Below are 27,489 nucleotides of genomic sequence, written 5' to 3'. Positions count from 1 at the left end.
AAATGTCTGTTTAGTTCTTTGGCCCATTTTTTGATTGGGTTGTTTATTTTTCTGGAATTGAGCTGCAGGAGTTTGTATATTGTTGAGATTAACTCTTTGTCAGTTGCTTCATTTGCTATTATTCTCTCCCATTCTGAAGGCTGTCCTTTCACCTTGCTTATAGTTTCCTTTGTTGTGCAGAAGCTTTTAATTTTAATTAGTCCCATTTGTTTATTTTTGCTTTTATTTCCAATATTCTGGGAGGTGGGTCATAGAGGATCCTGCTGTGATGTATGTCAGAGAATGTTTTGCCTATATTCTCCTCTAGGAGTTTTATAGTTTCTGGTCTTACATGTAGATCTTTAATCCATTTTGAGTTTATTTTTGTGTATGGTGTTAGAAAGTGTTCTAGTTTCATTCTTTTACAAGTGGTTGACCAGTTTTCCCAGCACCACGTTAAAGAGATTGTCTTTAATCCATTGTATATTCTTGCCTCCTTTGTCAAAGATAAGGTATCCATATGTGTGTGGATTTATCTCTGGGCTTTCTATTTTGTTCCATTGATCTATATTTCTGTCTTTGTGCCAGTACCATACTGTCTTGATGACTGTGGCTTTATAGTAGAGCCTGAAGTCAGGCAGGTTGATTCCTCCAGTTCCATTCTTCTTTCTCAAGATTGCTTTGGCTATTCGAGGGTTTTTTTATTTCCATACAAATTGTGAAATTATTTGTTTTAGCTCTGTGAAAAATACTGTTGGTAGCTTGATAGGGATTGCATTGAATCTGTAGATTGCTTTGGGTAGCATACTCATTTTCACTGTACTGATTCTTCCACTCCATGAACACGGTATATTTCTCAATCTATTAGTGTCCTCTTTGACTTCTTTCATCAGTGTTTTATAGTTTTCTATATATAGGTCTTTTGTTTCTTTAGGTAGATATATTTCTAAGTACTTTATTATTTTTTGTTGCAATGGTGAATGGAATAGTTTCCTTAATTTCTCTTTCTATTTTCTCATTATTAGTGTATAGGAATGCAAGGGATTTCTGTGTGTTGATTTTATATACTGCAACTTTACTATATTCATTGATTTGCTCTAGTAATTTTCTGGTGGAGTCGTTAGGGTTTTCCATGTAGAAGATCATGTCATCTGCAAACAGTGAGAGTTTTATTTCTTCTTTTCCAATTTGGATTCCTTTTATTTCTTTTTCTGCTCTGATTGCTGTGGCCAAAACTTCCAAAACTATGTTGAATAGTAGTGGTAAGAGTGGGCACCCTTGTCTTGTTCCTGACTTTAGGGGAAATGCTTTCAGTTTTTCAGCATTGAGGATAATGTTTGCTGTGGGTTTGTCATATATAGCTTTTATTATGTTGAGGTATGTTCCTTCTATTCCTGCTTTCTTGGAGGATTTTTTATCATAAATGGATGTTGAATTTTGTCAAAGGCTTTCTCTGCATCTATTGAGATAATCATATGGCTTTTATTTTTCAATTTGTTAATGTGGTGTATTACATTGATTGATTTGCAGATATTGAAGAATCCTTGCATCCCTGAATAAAGCCCACTTGGTCATGATGTACGATCTTTTTAATGTGTTGTTGGATTCTGATTGGTAGAATTTTGTTAAGGATTTTTGCATCTATGTTCATCAGTGATATTGGCCTGTAGTCTTCTTTTTTTGTGTCATCTTTTAACGGTAAGATTTTAAGACTGTTTCCCAGTTTTGTTTGACTGTTAGAGACTCTTTGCAATTCCATATAAATTTAAGGATTGGCTTTTCTAATTCTGTGCAGGAGTCATTGAGATTTTAATAGCGATTTCATTGATTCTATAAATTCCTTTGAGTAGTACTGTCACCTGAACTATATTAAGTCTTACAGTCTATGAACACATACTATCATTTCTTTTATTTAGGTCTTCTTTAATACTTCCAGTGATGTTTTGCAGTTTTCAGTGTGTAAGTCTTATATACTCCTTGAGTAGATTTATCCCTAGGTATTTTATTCTTTTTGATGCTACATTAAATGGAATTGTCTTAATTTCTCTTTTGGGTTTTCGTTACTGGTAAATAGAAACACAACTGATGTTTGTGTGTTGATCTTATAATTCTGAAATGTGCTGACTTTGTTTATTAGCTCTATTTTTGTGGATTCTTAGGGATATTCTATGTGTAGTTTTGTCTTTCAGTATTGAGTATAAAGTTAGCTGGGATAGAGGTGGATTAAAAATATTATCATTTTGAAGGAGTTTCCTTCTAGTCTACTAAATGTTTTTATCATGAAAGTGTTGAATTTTGTCAAATGCTTTTTTGCATCATCTGAAATGATCTACTTTTCCCCCTTTGCTCTGTTAATGTAATTGATTGACTTTAGTATGTTGAGCCATTCTTGCATTCCTGGGATAAATCACACAAAGTCACGGTGTAAATTATAATCTAATATTTTTATTTTGCTCGATTTGATTTACTAGTAACTTGTTAAAGGTATTCATAAAAGATATTGTTATCGGGTAGATTGCTTTCTCAACTTCATTTAGTCCTTCTTCTGAGGTTTTGTCTTGTTCTTTTGTGTGGAACATGTTTTTCTGTCTCATTTTGCTTAATCCTCTCTTTTTATATCTATGCATTTGGTAAGTTGGTTACATTTCCCAATCTTAGAGAAGTTAAGTGGAGATGTTCTGAGAAACCCAGCAGTATATGCTTCTCTGATCATCAGAGCTATAAGCTCTAAGGACTCTTTATGTATGGGCTACATGAATCCTTCCTTATTGTGGGCTTGACTATTATGGGCAAACTAGCAGCCAGGGTTGACCCTCAGCCCTCTTGGAAGCCAGATCCTGCCTCAGTCAGTGGCTTCTGGCCCACTGTTGGGAGAGACTGGGTCCCTGCCTGGCTGGCTGCATGTCCTATGGGGTTCCTGGACTGGGACCCAATGCAGCTGACAGAATAGCCTGAAGTGTACTGGGATTGGTGATGGCTCACTGGTCGGCCAGTAAGCCTTCAGTACTAATAGGCTAGAGGGAGGATTCCAAAATGGTGCTTATTAGAACCAATGTCCTTATGGTAGAACAAGCTTCCAAAGTGGCTGCTACCAGTGTCTGTGTCTTCAAGAGAAGTTCCAGTTGCCTGCTGACTCTCCAGGAGGCTCTCCAAGATCTGTAAATGGGTCTGAGCCAGGCTCCCTTCAGATTACTGCCTCTGCACTATGATTTGGACCGTGTGAGATTTTGCCTATGTCCTTTAGAGTGGAGTGTCTGTTTTCTATAGCCCTCTGGCTCTCAAGTTTTACTGGCCTACAAAGCCAGGTGTTCTGGGAGGTTTGTCTTCCTGGTGCAGGACCCCCCAGCAGGGAAGCCCAATGTGGGGCTTGGACCTCTGACTCCTTGGGGAGAACCTCTACAGTTTTGACTAGCCTCCCATTTGTGGGTCACCTACTCAGGGATGTGGGTCTTGACTACTAGAGGGGTGTCTCCACCCCTCCTATCTAGGTCATTATGGTTCCTTCCTTATATCTTTAGTTTTAGGGAATCTTTCTTGCTACTCTTCAGATAATTTTCAAAGATAGTTGCTCTGTAAATAGTTGTAATTTCAGTGTGCCTGTGGAAGGAGGTGAGCTCAGAGTCTTCCTTCTCCACCATCCTGGCCATTCTTTTTGACCATCTTTTATCTTGTACATACTTCTGTCATAGCACCTGCTATGCATATTGCATTTATGAATTTAATCTTTGCCTCTCGCTTGGAATGTAAGCTCCTTGATGACAAGAATAGTTGCTTTCATTCATCTTTGTATCTCTAGCAGAGTTCTAGGCATGGAGTGATATCTTAGTAAATATATACTGAACAGATATTTTATATATGTGTAAAACAGGATACAGAGTAGCAGTATATCTTAATTCTCCAGAGTAAATCCTGTAGTTAACAGATTAACAGCTAGTTTACCTGTCTTTTTAATGGTACTCTATTTTGATCACTTCAGTTTGAATTGAAATATGTTGTTTCAGGGACCAGTAACATTTAAGGATATTACTGTGGAATTCACCCGGGAGGAATGGAAATTGCTGGACACTGCTCAGAGGACCCTATACAGAGAAGTAATGCAGGAGAACTACAGTCACCTCATCTCAGTGGGTGAGGAAATCTTCTGCATCTGTAACTCCCAGTAGTTTGCATTTCCTTTCTCACTTACTGGAATTTGTAAATCCCCTGTAGGGTTGAATATTGGCATTGTTTTCAGGGTCAGAGTTGATGAATCCATTTTAGGTACCAGAAAAATATTTGTGTCCCCATGCATTCCCCTAATAGAATAAATTTGCCAAATCTTTGTGAGACCTTCATTGTTCTGATCCTAACCTGCACTTCCTTATCCTTCAGAGTTGCTGTATTCCAAGTAATTTGTGTTATTTTATCTTTTCTATTAATAGGCTATTGTGCAAATAGACCAAATGCAATCTTCAAGTTGAAGCAAGGAAAAGAACCATGGATATTAGAAGTACAATTTCCACGTCAGAACAACCCTGGTAAGTTAGAAAGTATAAGTTGTATAAGTGAAGTGAAGTCGTTCAGTCATGTCCGACTCTCTGCGACCCCATAGACTGTAGCCTATCAGGCTCCTCTGTCCATGGGATTTTTCCAGGCAAGAGTGCTGGAGTGGATTGCCATTTCCTTCTCCATAAGGGGGTTGGAATTGGTGCCTTTGACTTTTTGAAATTTTTTTTTCAAGAATCTCTTTTTTAAATGCCCTAAACTTTTGGAAATGATTGAGGATACTTGATCTGCATATGTAAGCAACATAAATCACATCTCCAGTTTTTGTTCTCCCCATCTAAATTCCCTCTTTTGTGTGGGACAGATGGAGATAGTTGATTTTTTTGTTTAAAAAAACATTCCCTCTTTTGCTTGACATTTTTAAAGTAGATTTATTTCTCTTTCACTTAAACTCTCATTTTGTCTTTTTGCTAGAATTTCCAGTTACTCCTTGCCATTAAAGTATGCAGCTATAATCTTAAAGTGTTTATAAAATCTACCTTATAAAATCTTCAAGTACCATTTTTCCTCCTTTCATTAACAATAAAATGTCTTAGATTTTCAGCACCCATTTTAATTTACTATTCTCTCTTTAATCTCTGAAATTGGATTATAAATCATTATGCCTTTCATCAGCTATATTATTTCAGAGCTGATACAAAATACACCTAATTTTCTGTCAAGAACTAGTCTGGCCCTTTATTGCCTGCTGCATCTTATTTTTCCTTGTGGCCCCAAAACATGTGCTAATCTTCATTTTATCTGGTCTGTTAAATGCTTCTTATACATAAGATCTTATTTCATGAGTATCCCAAGTTAACCTTGCACACATCCCTATCAAATAACTATGTTTTCCTTACAAGTGCCATGAAATTCTAACCCCAAATCTCTACTCATAAGCTCACTTTTCTTTCAAGCATTTAAAAATGAATAAACATGAAGGTCTGTAAAGATTCTAGAATGACATTGAATAATTACCCTTTAAAGATCATGTAGAAAATTGAAGCATAGATATGGGAGCTAAGATGTAAAAGCAGAATAAGAGTAGTGTTGAGTCACAGATGCAGTATTTGGCGGTATTGAAAATCTCTGGTGCTACAACTGAGAATTCATTCTGTGGGATGGGTTGTACTCTGCTTTTTCTTAAATCTTTCCTTTTGGATGTGTGTGTTTCTGGGTCTTCTGAACCAGCCAACTAGAAAGAGAAGAATTTTCCTCTAAACATGAGGAAATGGATGTTCTGAGAAGGTCACTTTAGTGTTGACATCTAGATTGTTGGGTATGGGCAAAGAGGAATAAAGTGGAAGTTTATAGTCTAATTACTAGAAATCCTAACACTGTAAACTAAGTTTGAGTGGGTAAAGACCTATACTTAGCTCCTTCATCTAATGTAATCTTTCCTTTGATATTTCCAGTGAACACAGTTGTCTACTAATTTTCCTTATCACCTTACTTACTATTCATTGTCCTTAATGGGCTCACATCATGCACTATAAGTCTCACATTCTTGTTCAGCAGCACTTTGAATACCTTTCGTTTTCTGCTCCCTATTCTTTGTGGGTTGTTTTTTTTTTTTTTGTCTTCACTTTCTCCTCCAAGTTTTTAAGGTCATATTTGTAGTGTCAAAGTTACTTGAATTTATAACTAGATCTCTCCCTCTTTGCTATAGCAGGTTTTAGTGTTATTTATATGTTTTTTCTAAGCCCCTGAGATAGAGGAAGTTTGCACTTAAGAACTCCTTCATTTGAGAATAATAGCTTGAAACCTAAGAATCCACTCTATGACCATAATAATGTGTTAAGATGTATAAAGTATTAAATTTTGGATTCCTTTGTAGAAGACCTATGCAATACTCATGACCAAGGAGCAAAATGCCCGGAAAGCCAAGCTGAAAATTCAAGGCAAGTTCAAGAATTCAATTTTCAGATTAGAAGCTTTTTAAGAAGGAGTCTTAATAGGGGTACTGGAAGTGGAACAGCACTGCTGCTGCTGCTGCTAAGTCACTTCAGTCGTATCTGACTCTGTGTGACCCCACAGATGGCAGCCCACCAGGCTCCCCCGTCCCTGGGATTCTCCAGGCAAGAACACTGGAGTGGGTTGCCATTTCCTTCTCCAATGCATGAAAGTGAAAAATGAAAGGGAAGTCACTCAGTTGTGTCTGACTGTTAGCAACCCCATGGACTGCAGCCCACCAGGCTCCTCTGTCCATGGGATTTGCCAGGCAAGAGTACTGGAGTGGGGTGCCATTGCCTTCTCCACTAGTTAATGATAAATGAGAAAACTGAAGCAAATTCCAAAGAACATAATCCAAATGGGAAAGCCCTCTTTCATAATAGAGACCTTTTATAATTCAAGATCAGGAGATTAAAACTCTGAAACAGCCTTTTGATTCTTCTTATTTACATAATAATAGAGGCTTTACTATACAAAGTCAAATTCAGGCAGTTGAGAAACCTGGAGAATATAATGCAAGTGAAATACCTTCTACCAGATGTTAAACCACAGTATATGTCAACATAGAATATTCACAATGGAGAAACCCTATGAATCTAATGAATATTGGAAAAACCTCTAGAAATCGGTTCTCAGAGTTACTTGGAAAATATACACAGCAGACCCAACCCCCACCCCCTCACCCCAAAGTCTTATACATTAACAAATTTGGAAATTTCTCTCTAGGAATGGAGAACTCAAGAAACATCAGAAAACTCATACCAATGAGAAAACCTATAAATGTAATGAATGTGGAAAGTCCTTCTACCAGCAGTCTATCCTCATAATACATGAGCATACTCATTCAAAGGACAAACCCAGCGAATGTGAGAAATCCGACTCTCAGAATGGAGACCTCACAAGACAACCAAAAACTCCTACCAGAGAGAAGACCTATGAATGTAAAGAATGTAAGAAAACTTTCTACCATCTGTCATCTCTCAGTAGACATTTGAGAACTCATGCAGGAGAGAAACCCTACGAATGTAATCAGTGTGAGAAATCCTTCTACCAGAAGCCACACCTCATGGAACATCAGAAAACACACACAGGAGAAAAACCCTTTGAATGTACTGAATGTGGGAAGTTCTTCTATGTTAAGGCATACCTCATGGTACATCAGAAAACACACACAGGGGAGAAACCATATGAATGTAAGGAATGTAGGAAGTCCTTTTCCCAGAAATCACACCTCACAGTACATCAGAGAACACACACAGGGGAGAAACCCTATAAATGTAAGGAATGTGGGAAATTCTTCTCTAGAAATTCACACCTCAAAACTCATCAGCGAACTCACACGGGAGAGAAACCCTATGAATGTAAGGAATGTGGGAAATGCTTCTACCAGAAGTCAGCTTTAACAGTACATCAGCGAACTCATACAGGGGAGAAACCCTTTGAATGTAATAAATGTGGAAAAACCTTTTACTATAAATCAGACCTCACTAAACATCAGAGAAAACACACAGGGGAGAAGCCCTATGAATGTAATGAATGTGGTAAATCTTTCTCTGTGAATTCAGTCCTCAGATTACATCAAAGGACTCACACAGGAGAGAAACCCTATGAATGCAAGGAATGTGGGAAATCTTTCTCTCAGAAGTCACACTTTGTTATACATCAGAGAAAACACACAGGAGAGAAACCCTATGAATGTAAGGAGTGTAAGGAAACATTTTTTCAAAAATCAAAACTCACTGCACATCAGAAGACACACACAGAAGGGAAAAGCTTATAAACAATATCAATTGGAGAATTCTTCTGTCTGAATATGTCCTTCAGAATAATCAGATAACTCACACAAGACAAAGACATATCATCAATATGGGAAAATTTTAGCTAATTCTTTCATCATGGGGAGAAATTCTATAAATCTGTTAGGGAGAAATTTTCACCATATGTCAGACTTTTACTAAATTTCAGACAACATACATGGTAGAAACACTACAAATGGTAAAACATGAGGGAAACCTCTCTTTCAGAAGTCATACTTTATTGTACAACATTTAAACCATACAAGAGAAATCCTGTAAGAAAAATGAATATCAGGAAATTTCTGTCAGGGTAGCCATCATAAATGAGTTTCTATCAGTATCCTGAGCATTCAGAAATCTTTTTATACCAGTTGGACTCATTAGAACATTCTAAAAGGAGATAATCACAAAGATTACAACATACATGGAAGGCTTTATCAAGAAGTGATGTTTCAGTGAATGTCAGAACCTTTTTAAAAAATATTTTAAATGTGTGAAACCTTTTAAACAAAAATTCTGAGAGAATATGTACAAGGGAACTACTTATACTAGGAGTCATGTTGCAGAAATCTGATTACAAGGTTGTTTTAAAGAAACCTGCAAATGTCAGGTATATGAAGTTTTGTAAAAAGCACAAATAAATTGAAAAATGTGACATCATTAACACATGTGAAAAGTCCTTTAGTATGTAGGAATTACGTGTGAATGTCAGTGTGCTACAGAACACAGACTGTGGATGTTTGATGTGCATGTGAACCCATCCATAATTGTACACAGTGAAATATGTAGCCTTATTTAGTTCAGTAACTTTTATGTGTATGAAGATATCTCTCATTTAGTCTCATCAGGGACTCCTGTTGTTAACAGAATGTATATTTAAGTGTAGTATTCTTTTAAAATTATAATGTATCTTTTTCCCCCCTATTTCTGAATGGATAAGGATTTTACTGAACTAATCCTTCAGAAAGAATATTAAAATGTTTCTGTAAAATTTGCAACTCTCTTATGGTTGGCCAAATTTTACACTAGGGATACATTTACAGGAAAAAGGCTTCCCTGGTGGCTCAGTGTAAAGAATCTTCCTGCCAGTGCTGGAGATATGGGTTCAGTTTCTGGGTTGGGATGGCAACCCACTCATTCCTGTATTCTTGCCTGGGAAATGTTGTGGACAGAGGGGCCTGGAGGGCTCTGGTCAACAGGTTCACAAAAGAGTTGGACGTGACTTAACAACTAAACAAAAAAAGTTCATTTTTAAAAACAGCTGAAAATCCCTACACAATAAAAAATAATACTGTGTGAAGAAATATCTATGTTAGTGTTGTTTTAGCAAGTTGCAGAGCTGTCTGAATTTATATTTTGTGTGAGAGTCATAAATGTTCTTCACTACCTTTTTCTTTCTACTAGAAGCAACATGACATAGAGGTTAAGAGTATGGACTTTTGAGTCCTACTGCCCAGGCTGTTTCTAGTATGAGGCACGCACCTAACCTCTCTGTGCCTCAGTTTCCTTTTTCATAAAAAAGCGATAATAGGATTGCTTTGATTTGTAAATGAGTTAATATTTTTAAAGCACTTAGATTAGTGTCTGAAACAAAGAGCTATATGTTAGATACTATCATAATAATTTGTATTTCTTGAATTATTCTGCAAAATAAAAGGTTGGCTACCAGCATTCGCCCCTCACTTTACTGCTGCAGTGCCTTGCTTTGATTTGGTTGTACATTTTTCTGCAAGTGATTCAGATCTGGCCCACTGCCTGCAATGTTTTACCTTTCTGAATGGTTGAAAAAGATTATTTTGTGATGTGAAAACTATACGATATTCAAACTTATGTGTCTGTAAATTCAACTTTTGTTAGAACACTAATAAAAAATGTTTGTTTTGCCTGTGGCTGCCTTCACATTACAGTAGCAGAGCTGAGTAGGCTGAAGAAGACCATATGCCCCACAGGGCCTAAGATACTTTCTAGTACCTTACAAACTCAAGTTTTCTTAGAGCTGAAAGCATCACAGCCAACACAGAGGTATATTTTTATATATGGTATGTGTTTCAGAAATTATACATATATCAGTTTGTGGGTAGATGGAGGTTTTTTGCAATATCTTTGTTACGTGCATTATATATATGTTACAAGACTATAAGCATTAGAATTGTTTTTCAAAGATATGTTTTAGCTGCTGGACTGTCATAGCATCAAAACAGATACCCTGATGGAATGTAGCAGTAAATTATGAAATAAACATTGTCTAAATTAATTGATCCCTACTCACAGTATTCCTATATTTTCTTCTATGTCCATGGCCAGTTTTCCCTGTATCATTTTTTAATTTTCTATCACATAATAAAATACATCTTTATGTCATACTTAACTAGTGCAACTGAACAACAACAAAAATACCCACCAGCTACATAACTAGTAAAATTACTTTATTGCCCATACTTCATAGAATTGTCAAATGCTGCTGCTGCTGCTGCTAAGTCACTTCAGTCGTGTCTGACCCTGTGCGACCCCATAGACAGCAGCCCACCAGGCTCCTCTGTCTCTGGGATTCTCCAGGCAAGAACACTGGAGTGGGTTGCCAGTTCCTTCTCCAATGCATGAAAGTGAAAGTGAAAAGTGAAAGTGAAGTCGCTCAGTCGTGCCCGACTCAGCGACCCCATGGACTGCAGCCCACCAGGCTCCTCCGTCCATGGGATTTTCCAGGTAAGAGTACTGGAGTGGGGTGCCATTGTCAAATGCTGCTCCAATCTAAATCCTGCCATCTTATTTCCCCTTCCTAATAAAATGGACTTTTATGATGCTCAGCTTCCATGTTGATTCATCTGATGCTTAATATTAATGAACACCTAGTATATTTAGTGATTGCTTACATCTTATGTATACTTCGTGCTTATATAACTTCTGAATACTCAATGGTAAACTACTGTTACTTGTATTCCATTCAGCTCTTACATGAGCATACCATCTTGATATATGTTTAAGAGGAAACAATCTCTTTAGTGTTCTTTATTTCAATGTGAAAACAAATACATTGTATAACTTCCTTGGGCCTCTCAATCAAAAATTAAATAAAAATTAGTACTTTCTGGGGACAGTCCAATAACTGACGCAAATGTGCTTTCAGAATAAAGCCTATACTAATAAAAATACTTTTAAAAACTAATACTCTGGTAAGAGTAAAATGTCGCTAGTCTCCAAGTTGAAGAAAACCTGAGACACTGTTTGTTGGCCATAAGCCCCAAGACATGAACTAGTAACCACCAAAATTGATAATCAGAGACAAGCGATCAGACACTAATAGCAATTAACTGGAGAATTTTCTCACTAGTGCACATGCTTATGAAAATCAGCTAGTTGTGACAACTCATTTCTGAAAGCCAAGCAACAGCTTTCACCCCGACACACTCTGGAAATTCAGCAAGTCAGCTGTGGCCTACTCCAGTGACTACTACACTTTTTGAAAGAGCCAGTCAGTCCCTTAACATACCTGCTTTGGAAAGTCTACAAATCCCTGAATCCCCCATTTCCCCAAACCTTGTATCATTTCTTTCTCAGACTGATTTACAAATATAGGCCTCTTTTGGTTAGTTTGATGGTCAAAGATGGACAGTATCAATTCCTTCCCTCATGCTAGTCTATGCATAAGAGACAGATTCATTTCCCCATCTTCTTGAATCTGGATTTGTCTTATGACTTGTTTTGGCTTATTAGCATATTACAGAAGTGTCAGGCCTCCCCTTTAGGAAGTGTGGCACCTTCCACTTTACTTCTTAAAGCTAATAACATGGAAAAAGTACAACTAGTCTGAGATTGCCAATTTGTGAAGAAACTCAAGCTACTGGGGGTGAAACCCCACAGTGCTGGACATACAAGTGAAAAGTTTTTCAGACCTTCCATCCTAGCCCCATCACTGGCTAAATGCTAGCTGAATGAGAGGCTGCAGATATTAACTAGTGGAGAAGAAAAATCACCCACTCTTATCTATAGAGAAATAATAAGTTGTTATTTTAAGCCTTTTAGGTGTTTTTGTTACACAGGAATAGATGGCTGAAACAGAAAAGCAGTAAGTCAAGCTTTTGGTTTCAAATGTTGGTTAGACTCGTCTTTCACAGTAATACTTATGCAGTATAATTATCCCTTAGAAGTTTACCACCATTAATACTATGACAGTTATTTAGTTTCTAAAAAGGACTTACCTCCCAAACACCACCCTGTTTCCATGAAAGAGAAGCAATCTTGGCTAAATTAGACTATTTGATACTGCATAGTGTCATCCCAACTATATCCAGACCTTGAAACTTATATAGCAAAGAATAAACCCCAATGGAAGGGGGGAATTATCCATACTTTTTTTTTTTTTTAACAATACTCTACTCAAGAAATTCAACAGGTGATAAGATCTTGCCTTATCTGTAAAGTTCAGATGCAGAACACTGACACTCCTTGGACACTCCTTCATAGAGTATTATAGCCATGGGCTATAACATTGTGTGTAGTTGACTGGTACATGGTCTCATGATAATTTAGGGCAGAGAAAATACTGGGTTGGTGTGAGAGATTGGTTATTTTGTATAGGAAAGATATGCTCCAGGCCTGGCTCTATCCCTTTGCTATCTCTAAGAAATGGCTAGCCCTAGGAGGCAAAGTCTCTCCCTGGTCAGAAAGCTGCGTAAGATGTCAAAACATCATAAGATACATAAAATTTAAAAATATGCTTAATACACTATGCTTTGAAAAAGCTTAATATTTCTCAGAGCTAAAGTTCTACAGCTTTTATGATAAAGACAATGTGATTATATCTTAAAATCTCTATAAATTCTCATGAAATTGTTATTGAATGATCTGAAACTTGGATTGAATTTTCTCCCCACAGATTCCAAATTGAGATTATCGAATATCTAATAACACATACACAGTCATATGCCCAACAGGTGAAAACTGCATTTCCAAAAGTGGTCACCAGAAACATTTATGCTTATATAATGAATAGATTAAATATGTGAAAAGAGACACCAACCAATGTAAGCCTTAAAATCACACTGAAAAGGACCATTTTCTGTATTTACATTCTTAATCACAAATAAATGCTACAAGAATAAAACCATGACTATTACCAGAATGTGTGATCCATTATTTATGTCTGACTTAGGGACAAATAATAAAGCAGCTTAAACTGTACAGGTCTTACAGACTAAAAATTCACTTGCTAGAGAATGAATGCTAAGAATACTAAGAAATAAAATTGATGTTGATTATTACACAGAAAGTGATGTGTCTGATTTAAGTTGGCTTAAAACTCAACATTCAGAAAACTAAGATCATGGCATCCAATCCCATCACTTCATGGCAAATAGATGGGGAAACAATGGAAACAGTGACAGACTTTATTTTGGGGGGCTCCAAAATCACTTCAGGTGGTGACTACAGCCATGAAATTAAAAGACACTTGCTCCTTGGAAGAAAATATATGACCAACCTAGATAGTATATTCAAAAGCAGAGACATTACTTTGCCAACAAAGGTCCATCTAGTCAGAGCTGTGGTTTTTCCAGTAGTCATGTATGGATGTGAAAGTTGGACTATAAAGAAAGCTGAGAATTGAAGAATTGATGCTTTTGAATTGTGGTGTTAGAGAAAACTCTTGAGAGTCCCTTAAACTGCAAGAAGATCCAAACAGTCAATCCTAAAAAAAATCAGTCCTGAATATTCATTGGAAGGACTAATGCTGAAGCTGAAACTCCAATACTTTGGCCACCTGATGTGAAGAACTGACTCACTGGAAAAGACCCTGATGCTAGGAAAGATTGAAGGTAAGAGGAGAAGGGAGCGACAGAGGATGAGATGGTTGGATGGCATCACCAATGTGATGGACATAAGTTTGAGTAGGCTCTGGGAGTTGGTGATGGACAGGGAAGCCTGGTGTGCTGCAGTCCATGGGGGTCGCAAAGAGTCAGACACGACTGAGTGACTGATCTGAACTGACTGATCTGCAACTAAGATAAGTTTTCAGTTTGAGTCTAACCAAGTTAAATTGCCTACTAAAACAAAGTCATCCAGAGGAATTTAACAGAATCTAGAGTCTCCACAAATAACATTTTAAATGTTCAGGATACACTATAAAATTACTCAATATATGAAGAACCAAAAAAAATGTAACTCATTCTGAAGGAAAAATATGACCAACATAGACCAGTATCAAGATTACTCAGTGTTGGAACTGTCTGATAAAAACTTTAAAGTATCCATTATAACTAAGTCAATGACATAAAGGACAATATACTCATGGTGAGTGAAAATAAGAAATTCTAGCATGTAAATAGAAATGATGAAAAAGTACAAATTGGAAAATTTAGAACCAAAAAACACAAAATCAGAAATAAAAAATTCATTGGATGGATTTAATAGCAGGAACAAAATGGAAAAGCAAAGCATCAGTGATTTTGGAGAGGAAAAAAATAAAAGAAAATGAAGTATTTAAAGAAGAGGTAGGAAAAAAAACACTGAAAAAAATAAATAGAATACTAGACCTATGTGACATCCAAAAGTCTAACATGCAAAATTTGAATCTAAAAATAGAGAAATGTACAAAACCAATATTTAATTCCATATGGGATAAATATGAAGAAAATCAAGTCTAGATATTTGAGAGTCAAACTTCCAAAAACATGAATAAAAAGAAAATATTTAAAATATCCAAGACATATTACACTCAGGGGAGCAATAATCTGAATAACCAAAGAACTCTCACCAGAAACCACAGGCAGAAAACAGGGAAGCAACATCTTTTAAGGAAAAAAAAGTCAATCCAGCAGAAGTATCCTTAAACAATGAAAACTAAAAGCAGACATTTTCAGATAATGGAAAACAAAGAGAACTCCTATATACCAGGCTTAAAGTGTAAGAAATGCTAAATGAAGTTCATACAGATGAAAGAAAATGATACCTTAAAAAAAAAAAAAAACACTCAGATTTTTTAAAAACAAATGAAGAGCACCAGAAATGTAAATAATTGGATAAGTATTAGAGAACAGTTTTTCTCTTAATTTCTTGAAGATACAAATAACTGTTTAAAGCAAAAAACATGACACTGTACTGGGTTTATCCTATAAATTTTGATAGGTCATATTTTCATTTAGTTAAAAATATTTAAAAATTTCTTATGAGATTTATTCCATGTATTACTCACAAGTGTATTTAATCACAAACTACTTTAGAATTTTATAGCTATCTTTGTGTTATTGATATCGTTTTATTCCATATTCTGAGAGCATACTTTGATATCTATTCCTTTAAATTTGTTAAGGTACATTTTAACGGCCCAGAATGTGATCTATACAAGCTTGAGAAGAATGTGTATTCTGCTGCTGTTAGATGAAGTATTCTACAAATGTCAATTAGGTAGTTACATTAACTATAGCCTTACTGATTTTCTGACTATTGGAACTATTAACTACTAATAGAGGAGTGTTGATGTCTACAACAATTAATATAGCTACTTTAGCTTTCTTATGATTAGTGTTAGCATGGTATATCTTTCTCCACTGCTTAAAAGTGGGCTTTCTGTAGAAAACACTTAGTTGGGTCTTGCTTTCATTATCCATTCTGATAATTCTTTTTCATTGGTGTATTTAGGTCACCCACATTTAAATTTATTGTTGATATAGTTGAAGTAATAGTCACCACATTTTTGACTGTTTTCCATTTTTTACCCTATTCTTTCTCTTGTCTTCCACTCTTTTATGTTTTCTCTGGTTTTTAGTGTTTTATATTATTCCATAGTCTCTCCTCTCTTTGCATATCAGTTACACCTATATTTTTATTGATTTCATAACTTTTTTTATAATTTATAGACTTTTTAAGAGCACATTTAGGTAAACAGCACAATTGAATATGAAGATTTCCAATATACTACCTGCCTCTATGTATATACCGCCTCCCTCACCATCAACATTCCCAGCTTCCATCTGCACAGAGTGGTGTAATTGTTACAGTTCATACAGACATCATTATTAACCAAAGTCCAGTTTATATTAGAGTTCACTACTGGTGGTGTACCTTCTGTGGGTTTTGACAAATGTATAATGAAATGTATCCACCATTACATTATATAGAATAGTTTAACTTCCCTAAACATCCTCTGTACTCCACGTATTCAGCCCTCTGCTTCAATCTGTGGCAACCACTCATTCTTCTATGGTTTCCACAGTTTTGCATTTTCCAGAATTTTATATAATTGGAATCACACAATATTTAGTCTATTGGGTTCTTTCACTTAGTAGTATGCATTTAGGGTCCCTCCATGTCTTTTTATGACTTGGCACCCTCCCCCCCGCCCCCCCTTTTTAAGCAGTGAACGAAATCCATTGTCTGGATATACCAGAGTTTGGATATTCAGTTTTTCTTGTTGAAGGACATTTTGGTTGCTTCCAAGTTTTGGAAATTATGAATAAAAACATCTGTGTTCTAGTTTTTGAGTAAGCATATGTTTTTCAGCACCATTGGGGAAATACTAAGCACCACAATGGCTGGATTATATAGTAAAAGAAGTATATTTAGCTTTGTAATAAACTACCAAAGTATCTTCCAAAGTTGTACCACGTTGGATTCCCACTAGTAAGGAGAGGGTTAACTTAGGCACTTTATAAGGTATCCAAGCCTAAGGCCCCTTTTAGGAGGAGGTGAACATCTTTCTTTCTCACATTCTTTTGCCTTAGACACATAGGCCTTGTAGGCAGCAGTAAGTCTTGTTCAAGGACATACCTTTTTTGAGCTCAGAATGTGTGTTATGGGAGAAGGTCTGGGTCCACAGCCTTGAGCTCTGGGTTAACACTTCCTTCTGGCTAGTCGTGCTGATGTCATCCCAGGATGTATGTTATGGGAAATGGTCTGGGCAAAATTTTAAAAGCCTTGAGATATTCTTTTCTATTCTCAGCAGCTGGCAGAAAAGTATATAATTTCCTGCTTAAAACTAGCAAGGCAGATCATCTTTCTACCCCCATCTGATGTCTATGTAAGAAGCTTTTTTCTGCCATTATCACTTTAACAACATTTATAATACACAAAGCTCTGAGTGACTGAGACTGTCTTTGGTCCCAGAGTTAAATCTTCTCCTTCGGAGGCAACAAATGTGGTGGAACACTGTAAGTTTTTATCTATCGTCTTGGAGCTCACTCGGGATCCCAAGACAAGGTGTAAGCTATCATCATGGGGGCTAAGCATAAAGCTTCCATCCTGGGGGCTCATCCGGGATCCCAAGATAAGCTAAAGCTTTCAGTAATGAAGAAGAGTTCTTGTTGCTTGACATCCTTGCCAGAGTTTGTTGTCAATGTTTTGAATTATGGCCATTCTAATAGATGTCCAGTGTAGTTTGAGAATAGTTTGAATTTACAATTCCCTTATGATACATTTGTTGAGTGTCTTTCCATATGGCTATCTGCCATCTTTATGTCTCCTTTAGTGAGGTATCTATACAGGTCTTTTGCCCATTTTTAAATAGGGTTTCTTGATTTCTTATTCTTGAGTTTTAAGAGTTCTTTGTATATTTTGGATAACAGTCCTTTATCAGACATGCCTTTTGCAAATATATTCTCCCACTTTGTGACTTGTGTTCTCTATCTCTTGAGATACTTCTTGAAAATTTTTATACTCCTTGTCCTGGAATTTGAAATATACATGTACAACTAATTCAAGTCCACTTTCAGACAACACTATATCACTTCACAGGTCGTGCAGGTACCTTATAACAGAGTATTCCCAATTCATCTCTCCAACCCTTTATAATGTTGCAGCCATTCACTTCATTTACACAAATCTATAATTACTGAGACTACTGGTACTAGTATTAAGTTGAACAAATTGTTATTTGTTAGATTAATTAAGAATAAGAAACATGGAAGACATTATTTTGCCTTTAATAATTCCTGTTTATATCTTCCTTTCCTTACACAGGTAGAGCTTTCTAATATCATTTTCCTTCTCTCTTAAGAATCCTAATAACATGTTTTACAAGGTTTACTGGTGGAAAATGCCTTCAATTTTGTTTACTTGAGAAAGTTTTTATTTCTTATTTACTTTTGAAGGACAGTTTCACTGGATATAGAAATCTAGATTTTTTTAATATTTAAATCTTTAAATATTTTGCTCCACTCTCACATGCATAGTTTTTGAAGAGAAGAACAATGTAATTTTTATCCCTACTCCTCTATAGCTATGATATATTTTTCTCTAGCTTTGTTCAAGATTTCTTCTTTACTTTTTATTTTTCTGTAGTTTGAATATAAGATACCTATGTGTAGATTCCGCCCCCCGCCCCCCGCCCCATATTTATCCTGCTTGGTGTTCCCTGAGCTTCCTGGATCTGTGGTTTTATATTTCTTCTGCTTCTTTCTCTCATTCTTCTCCTTCTGATATTCCCATTAAAATGTGTTAACCTTTGTAAGTGTTCCACAGTTCTTCAAAATTGTGTTCCTTTATTCTTTTTATTATCCTTTTTCTAATTTTCAGCGTGGCAAGTTTCTATTGACATCACTGAGATCACAGATTCTTTCCCTGTTATGCTCAGCATACTGCCTTCATTCTTACTGAGTGATTCTGATTTCTAGCATTTCCCTTTATTCTTTATTATCATTTCCATTCCTTTGCTTACATTAACCTTCTGTTATTACATGCTGTCCACTTTTTCCAGCAGAGCTCTTAATATATTAATCATAATTATTTTAAATTTCTGTCCAAAATCTTTTCCATATCTGAACCACGTTCTGAAACATGCTTTGCCTTTTGAGCCTTTTTTCTTTCCTTTTAGCATACTTTGTAATTTTTTGCTTAAAAGCAAGAAATTATGTATTCAATTAAAGGAACTGATGTAATAAGCTTTTAATGTGAGGTTTGATTTTATGTGGTTACAAGGTAGGCTCTGTTTACTGTTTGTTATGGCTGTGCATCAGAGGCTAAAATTCCCTCTAATGTCTTTTTGTCTCTCTCTTCTGTTGTCCTTATGTTTCCTTAGAGACTCCTTCTTAAATAAGATCTTAGGCTTGCAGTTCTTTCAGCTGTTGGTATTTTAGCTTCTTTTAGCTTTTAGTTCTTTCAGTTTCTTGGTATTCTATAGGAAGTTAATTGATATGTTGATAAGGTATGAGAGGAAGGAGGTGTTTATAATCACTTAATCACTTCTGTGATTAAGTCTCAGTCTTTTAGTGAGCATGTGTGCCTATGATGTCACCTTAATAAGTGTTGCTCAATTTTGTTCTCCCCTGCCACACTTAGACGAGACAGTAAGTTTAGAGGAGTCTGGGATGAGTCTCTTCTCTCAGGTTAGGCTCTGGTTTAACAGTTTATCTTGAGGTCAGGCCTTGTTAAGGAGAAAATGGTTTGCCCTAATTAAAGGCATATTTTAAGCGGTTACTTTTCCCTTCTCCCTGCCAGAAGCACAGAGGGATTTTTCCATGATTTTCACAGTGAGAATTTGGTCATGTTCTTGGAGGACAAACTGACCAAAGACTGCCTCTCCTCGGAATTTTTAACTCTCAACTTAGCCTACAATTCATTAATTACAGGAATGCTGCTGTAAAGTACTGGCTCCAGTTGTGGGCTTCTCCTCCTGGGCTTCTGTCACGTGGCTTCAATGTTCTAACTGACCTAAAAAAAACTGTTGATTTTTCGATGCTTGTTCAGTTTTTTTGCTTGTTGTGAACAATGCTGCTGCTTCTAAGTCACTTCAGTCGTGTCTGACTCTGTGCGACCCCATAGATGGCAGCCCACCAAGCTCCTCTGCCCTTGGAATTCTCCAGGCAAGACCACTGGAGTGGGTTGTCATTTCCTTCTCCAATGCATGCATGCGTGCTAAGTCGCTTCAGTCGTGTCCGACTCTGTGTGACGCTATGGACAGCAGCCCACCAGGCTCTTCTGTCCACAGGATTCTCTAGGCATGAATACTGGAGTGGGCTGCCATTTCCTTCTCCAGTTGTGAACATGAGAAAGGTACCATATATGGGGTATTATATACTAGGAATAATGTAGTGAGTTGTATCATATCCTGGGGAGCTTATAAGCAGCAGAAACTTATTTCTCAAAGCTCCAGAGACTGGAAGGTTGAGATTAGGGTGCCAGCATAGTAGAGTTATGAAGAGAGCCTACTTCTGGGATAAAAACTACACACTTTTCATTATATCCTCATGTAGCAGAGACCAGAGAAGAGAGCAAGCTCTCTGGTGACTCTTAAAAGGTACTAATCCCATTGTACCTAGGAGGTACTATAGGAGGCTCCATCCTCATGAACTCATCTAATGCTGATTAATTCCCAAAGGTCCCACTTGCTAACACCATCACACTTGGGGTAGGGTTTCAACAAATGAATTTGGGAGTGGGGACAAACATTCAGTCCATAACAACCAGAACTAAAAGAAACTCACCTCTCATTTTGAGCTTATAATGTAGGTATGACAACAATAACAAAACAAACAGTGCCAGGTAGCTGGAAATGGACTTTTATATTTGCAAGGTTTCTATATTTTATGAGAAATGGTACATTATTAACTCTAAATAGATGGTGAAAAGTTGATGTATATTGTAACTGATAGAGAAATTACTATATACATAATGCAAAAGAGATACATGGAACAACAGACTGGTTCCAAATAGGAAAAGGAGTACATCAAGGCTGTATATTGTCACCCTGCTTATTTAACTTATATGCAGAGTACATCATGAGAAACACTGGGCTGGAGGAAGCACAAGCTGGAATCAAGATTGCCAGGAGAAATCAATAACCTCAGATATGCAGATGACACCACCCTTATGGCAGAAAGTGAAGAAGAACTAAAGAGCCTCTTGATGAAAGTGAAAGAGGAGAGTGAAAAAGTTGGCTTAAAGCTCAACAGTCAGAAAATGAAGATCATGGCATCCAGTCCCATCATTTCATGGCAAATAGATGGGAAAACAGTGGAAACAGTGGCTGACTTTATATTTCTGGGCTCAAAAATCACTGCAGATGGTGATTGTGGCCATGAAATTAAAAGACGCTTACTCCTTGGAAGGAAAGTTATGACTAACCTAGACAGCATATTAAAAAGCAGAGACATCACTTTGCTGACAAAGGTCTGTATACTCAAAGCTATGGCTTTTCCAGTAGTCATGTATGAATGTGAGAGACCATAAATAAGGCTGAGCACCAAAGAATTGATGTTTTTGAACTGTGGTGTTGGAGAAGACTCTTGAGAGTCCCTTGGACTGCAGGGATATCCAACCAGTCCATCCTAAAGGAGATCAGTCCTGGGTGTTCATTGGAAGGACTGATGTTGAAGCTGAAAACTCCAATATTTTCGTCACCTGACGCGAAGAGCTGACTCATTTGAAAAGACCCTGATGCTGGGAAAGATTGAGGGCATGAGAAGGGGACGACAGAGGATAAGATGGTTGGATGGCATCACTGACTCAATGGACATGGATCTGGGTGGACTCTGGGAGTTGGTGATGGACTGGGAGGCCTGGCATGCTGCGGTTCATGGGGTCACAAAGAGTCAGACATGACTGAGCGACTGAACTGAACTGAACTGAAAAGAGATATACATAAACAGTCAATAGATAAAGTGGAATTTTAAAATATTCAAATTTAACAGGGAAAGAAAACATGAGCAAAATGAAAAGACAACCTAAAGAATGGGAAAAAAATATTTGCAAATGATGTGACCAACAAGGGCTTAATTTCTAAAATATATTAATACAAACATCTCATAAAACTTAACGACAACAACAACAAAAACAAACCCAACTGAAAAATGGGCAGAAAATCCAAAGAGACATTTGTCCAAAGAAGACATACAGATGGCCGATAGCCATATGAGAAGATGTTCAACATCATTAATTATTCAGTTCAGTTCAGTTCAGTTCAGTCGCTCAGTCATGTCCGACTCTGCGACCCCATGAATTGCAGCATGCCAGGCTTCCCTGTCCATCACCAACTCCCAGATTTCACTCAGACTCACGTCCATCGAGTTGGTGATGCCATCCAGCCATCTCATCCTCTGTCATCACCTTCTCCTCCTGCCCCCAATCCCTCCCAGCATCAGAGTCTTTTCCAATGAGTTAACTCTTCTCATGAGGTGGCCAAAGTATTGCAGTTTCAGCTTTAGCATCATTCCTTCCAAAGAACACCCAGGACTGATCTCCTTTAGAATGAACTGGTTGGATCTCCTTGCAGTCCAAGGGACTCTCAAGAGTCTTCTCCAACACCACAGTTCAAAAGCATCAATTCTTCAGTGCTCAGCTTTCTTAACAGTCCAACTCTCACATCCATACATGACCACTGGAAAAACCAGAGCCTTGACTAGACAGACATTTGTTGGCAAAGTAATGTCTCTGCTTTTTAATATGCTATCTAGGTTGGTCATGACTTTCCTTCCAAGGAGTAAGTGTCTTTTAATTTCATGGCTGCAGTCACCATCTGCAGTGATTTTGGAGACCCCCAAAATAAAGTCTGACACTGTTTCCCCATCTATTTCCTGGAGATATGCAAGTAAAAACTAGAATGAGGTATCAGCAGTCAGAATGGTCATCATTAAGAAATCTACAAATAACAAATACTGGAGAGGGTGTAGAGAAAAGGGAACCTTACTAAACTGTTGGTGGGAATGTAAGCTGGTGTAGCCACTGTGGAGAATGGCATGGAGGTTCCTCAGAAAAGTAAAAATAGAATTACCATATGATACAGCAATCCCACTCCTGGGCATATATCTAGAAAAAATTCAAACAGAAAAATGCACCCCTATATTCACCCTATGTTCATAGCAGCACTATTCACAATAGCCAAGACATGGAAATGACCTAAGTGTCCATCGACAAGTGAGTGGATAAAGAAAATGTGGTACATATCAGTTCAGTTTACTTCAGTTAAGTCACTCAGTCGTGTCCAACTCTTTGCAACCCCATGGACTGCAGCATGCCAGGCCTCCCTGTCCATCACCAATTCCAAGAGCTTGCTCAAGCTCATGTCCATTGCATCGGTGATGCCATCCAACCATCTCATCTTCTGTCATCCCTTTCTCCTCCCACCTTCAATCTTTCCCAGCATCAGGGTCTTTTCCAATGAATCAGTTCTTCACATCAGGTGGCCAAAGTATTGGAGTTTCAGTTTCAGCATCAGTCCTTCCAATGAATATTCAGGACTGATTTGCTTTAGGATGGACTGGTTTCATCTCCTTGCAGTCCAAGAGACTCTCAAGGGTTTTTTCCAACACCACAGTTCAAAAGCAGCAATTCTTCGATGCTCAGCTTTCTTTATAGTCCAACTCTCACATCCATACATGACTAATGGAAAGACCACATCATTGACTAGATGGATGTTTGTTGGCAAAGATGCTGTCTAGGTTGGTCATAACTTTTCTTCCAAGGAGCAAGCATCTTTTAATATCATGCCTGCAGTCACCACCTGCAGTGATTTTGGAGCCCAAGAAAATAAAGTCTGTCACTGTTTCCATTGTTTCTCTATCTATTTGTCAAGAAGCGATGGGACCATTGCCATGATCTTAGATTTCTGAATGTTAAACCAACTTTTTCACTCTCCTCTTTCATTTTCATCAAGAGGCTCTTTAGTTCTTCACTTTCTGCCATAAGGGTGATGTCATCTACGTATCTGAGGTTATTGATATTTCTCCCAGCAACCTTGATTCCACCTCTGCTTCATCCAGGCCAGCATTTCGCATGATGTACTCTGCATAGAAGTTAAATAAGCAGTGGTACATAGAGACAATACATAGAAGTTTGTGCTTCATCCAGCCCAGCATTTCGGATGATGTACTCTGCATAGAAGTTAAATAAGCAGTGGTACATAGAGACAATACATAGAAGTTTGTGCTTCATCCAGCCTAGCATTTCGGATGATGTACTCTGCACAGAAGTTAAATTAGCAGTGGTATATATAGACAAGGAATACGACTCAGCCATAAAAAAGAATGAAATAATGCCATTTTCAGCAATATGGATGCAAATAGAGATTATCATACTAAGTAAAGTAAGTGAGAAAGAGAAATAGAAGTACCACGTGATATCACTTAATTGGGAAAGCAGTACATCCAAGCATATATTGTCACCCTGCTTATTTAACTTATACGCAGAGTACACCATGTAAAATGCTGGCCTGGATGAAGCACAAGCTGGAAACAAGATTGCTGGGGGAAATATCAATAATCTCAGATATGCAGATGACACCACCCTAATGGCAGAAAGTGAAGAGGAACTAAAGAGCCTCTTGATGAAGGTGAAAGAGGAGAGTGAAAAAGTTGGCTTAAAACTCAACATTCAGAAAACTAAGATCATGGCATCCAGTCCCATCACTTCATGGCAAATAAATGGGGGGGAAAGGAAACAGTGAGAGACTTTATTTTGGGGGACTCCAAAATCACTCAGATGGTGACTGCAGCCATGAAATTAAAAGATGCTTGTTCCTTGGAAAAAAAGCTATGAAGAACTTAGTATATTAAAAAGCAGAGACATCACTTTGCTGACAAAGGTCTGTATACTCAAAGCTATGGTTTTTCCAGTGGTCATGTTTGGATGTGAGATTTGGACCATAAATAAGGCTGAGTGCCGAACAATTGATGCTTTTGAACTGTGGTGTTGGAGGAGACTTTTGAGAGTCCCTTGGACTGCAAGGAGATCAAACCAGTCAGTCCTAAAGGAAATCAACCCTGAATATTCAATAGAAGAACTTATGCTAAAGCTGAAGCACCAATACTTTGGCCACCTGATGTGAAGAACCGACTCATTGGAAAAGACCCTGATGCTGGGAAAGACTGAAGGCAAAAAGAGAAGAGGCCAGCAGAGGATGAGATGGTTAGATAGCATCATGGACTCAATGGACATGAGTTTGAGCAAACTCAGGGGAATAGTGAAGGACTAGTAATCCTGGCATGCTGCAGTCCATGGGGTCAGAGTCAGACACATTGAGTGACTGAACAAAAAAAAAGTTAGGATCTGAATTATGACACAATTGAACCTATCTATGAAACACAAACAGAACCAGGGACATAGAGAACAGACTGTGGGTACCAACAGGGAGAGGCATGGGGAAGGGATGGAGTGGGAGGTTGAGGTTAGCAGATGTAAGCTTTTATATATAGAATGGATAAACAAGGTCCTACAGTATATCACAGAAAACTATTTAATATCCTATGATAAACCATAATGGGAAAGAATATTAAAAAAAGAATATGTGTGTGTGTGTATATGTGTGTGTAACTGAATCACTTTGAAATTAACACAACTCTGTGATTCAGCTATAGTTGTTTTTTTTTTTTTAATTTGTAGCAAATTCAACAGGAAAAAGAAGGCAAGAGGTCAGAGAACAACAACAACAACAAAAATACAGACAGGTCAAACAGAAACAAATAAAATTATGGACCAAATTCATCATATCAATAATTACATTAAACATTAATAGAGGCAATAAGTAGAGTAGATTTTGAGAAGGCCAAGAATCATCTTGAAAGGGATTTGTGTCATGTTCAGTATCTGCAGAGTCTCTAAGGAAATAGTACAGTGTTCCTCCCTTTCAAAGAGAAATCACTTCTGCCAGCCTAAAGAGTTTAAAGAAACCTATGGGTTCGAGTCTCAAGTGTATTGCTACAAATTTCCCCATTCTAGGTCTCAATTTTCCACTCCTTTATGAGACTTCTGAATTTTCTACAAGAAATCTACCAGACCTACACCACTGTAACTATCTTTGCAATACTGCTATCCTGCAGAATATCAATTATACACCAGGCATGATTTACAGGACTTGGCTTGTATCTCAGGATAAATGGATATTTTGAATGCTTTTACAGAGGTCTATTATCCTTCACTGTGTGTCTTGTATAGATAATTAGCTAACTTGAACCTGTCTTCAAGGCTTCTAAGGCAGAAAAGTCAGCACCTCCATAACTCATAAATTTACCATTGCCCCATCTTGTTTAAGAGATAGAGCTACTGCAGAAAACATCTACCCTTACTCATCCTAATCTACCACATGTAAGAATAAATGTGGTATGAGATATTAAATGTGATATTATAATATCAATGTGATATTATAGAATAACAAGGATCATCCTCATACCACCTACCATTAGCAATGTGACCTTGAATGTTATTTTATTAATAAGTGACGTACTGTATGGATGTGAGAGTTGGACCATAAAGAAGGCTGAGCACCAAAGAACTGATACCTTCAAATTGTGGTGCTGAAGAAGACTCTTAAGAGTCCCTTGGACTGCAAGGAGATCAAAGCAGTCAATCCTAAAGGAAATCAATCCTGAATATCCATTGGAAGGACTGATGCTAAAGCTGAAGGTCCAATATTTTGGCCATCTGACGTGAAGAGCTGACTCATTGGAAAAGGCCCTAATGCTGGGAAACATTGAAAGCAAAAAGAGAAGAGGCCAGCAGAGGATGAGATGATTAGATAGCATCACCAACTCAATGGACATGAATCTTAGCAAACTTTGGGAGACAGTGAAGGAGAGGAAAGTCTGGTGTCCTGAAGTTTATGGGTTGTGAAGAGTTGAACATGACTGAGTTGACTGAACAACAAGTTCTAGATTCGAAAAGTGAAGATCTCATTTCTAGAGTCACTTTTGGAATCAATGGTACTGCTCTGTGCTGTGCTTAGTTGCTCAATTGTGTCCAACTCTTTGCAACCCCAGGGACTGTAGCCCACCAGGCCCTTCTGTCCAAGGGGAACTCCAGGCAAGAATACGGGAATGGGTTGCCATTCCCTCCTCCAGGGGATCTTCCCAACCCAGGGATCAAACCCAGGTCTCCCACATTGCTGGATTCCCCATAAACCACAGGTTGAGGCCAGCAGTTAGGTGTAGTTTATTTTGGAGGTCATCTTGGGGAAATCGAGGGGATGAAGAGAATGTGACAGGAAAGGAGGGAAAGTTAATAGTGTCACTGGGGACAACAGTGTTTAAAACCTCTGAGAACTCTCAGAATAATTATACACTTGATCTTAGCCAAAAGGCCGAGAAGCGATTCAGAATAATTCTAAAGGATGCACCTCAGAATAGATCGTGTTGAAAAGTGACCTATGGCAAAAACAAAAAACAAAAAAAACACAGTGTCTATTTTTTGTACCATTTTCTTAGTGTTTGCTCATAATTTATTGGTAATGGTTTCAATCAAGTATAGAAAATTACAGTTGGCCCACCATATCCCTGGGTTTCAATCCAGGGATTCAGCCAACACTCAGGGCTTCAGTTCAGTT

The 27,489-nt window shown here is 37.5% G+C and overlaps 1 protein-coding gene across 5 annotated transcripts in view; it reads left to right on the top strand.

Moving 5' to 3' along the window:
• Positions 1-10,516, top strand: part of LOC120860468 (zinc finger protein 25-like) — a 28,582-nt gene extending 18,066 nt beyond the window's left edge. For all 5 annotated transcript variants that reach the window (XM_040236289.1, XM_040236290.1, XM_040236288.1 and 2 more), the window contains 4 exons: positions 3,981-4,107; positions 4,401-4,496; positions 6,341-6,404; positions 7,183-10,516. In XM_040236289.1, the coding sequence (XP_040092223.1) occupies positions 3,981-4,107; positions 4,401-4,496; positions 6,341-6,404; positions 7,183-8,236 (1,341 nt within the window). In that variant the 3' untranslated portion in view covers positions 8,237-10,516. The remainder of the gene's footprint in view (positions 1-3,980; positions 4,108-4,400; positions 4,497-6,340; positions 6,405-7,182) is intronic.
• The last annotated feature ends 16,973 nt before the right edge of the window (positions 10,517-27,489 follow it).

Source organism: Oryx dammah, unplaced genomic scaffold (assembly GCF_014754425.2).
Source record: "Oryx dammah isolate SB20612 unplaced genomic scaffold, SCBI_Odam_1.1 HiC_scaffold_11077, whole genome shotgun sequence".
NCBI classification, from domain to species: Eukaryota; Metazoa; Chordata; class Mammalia; order Artiodactyla; family Bovidae; genus Oryx; species Oryx dammah.
This window is presented reverse-complemented; position numbering and strand designations above follow the sequence as displayed.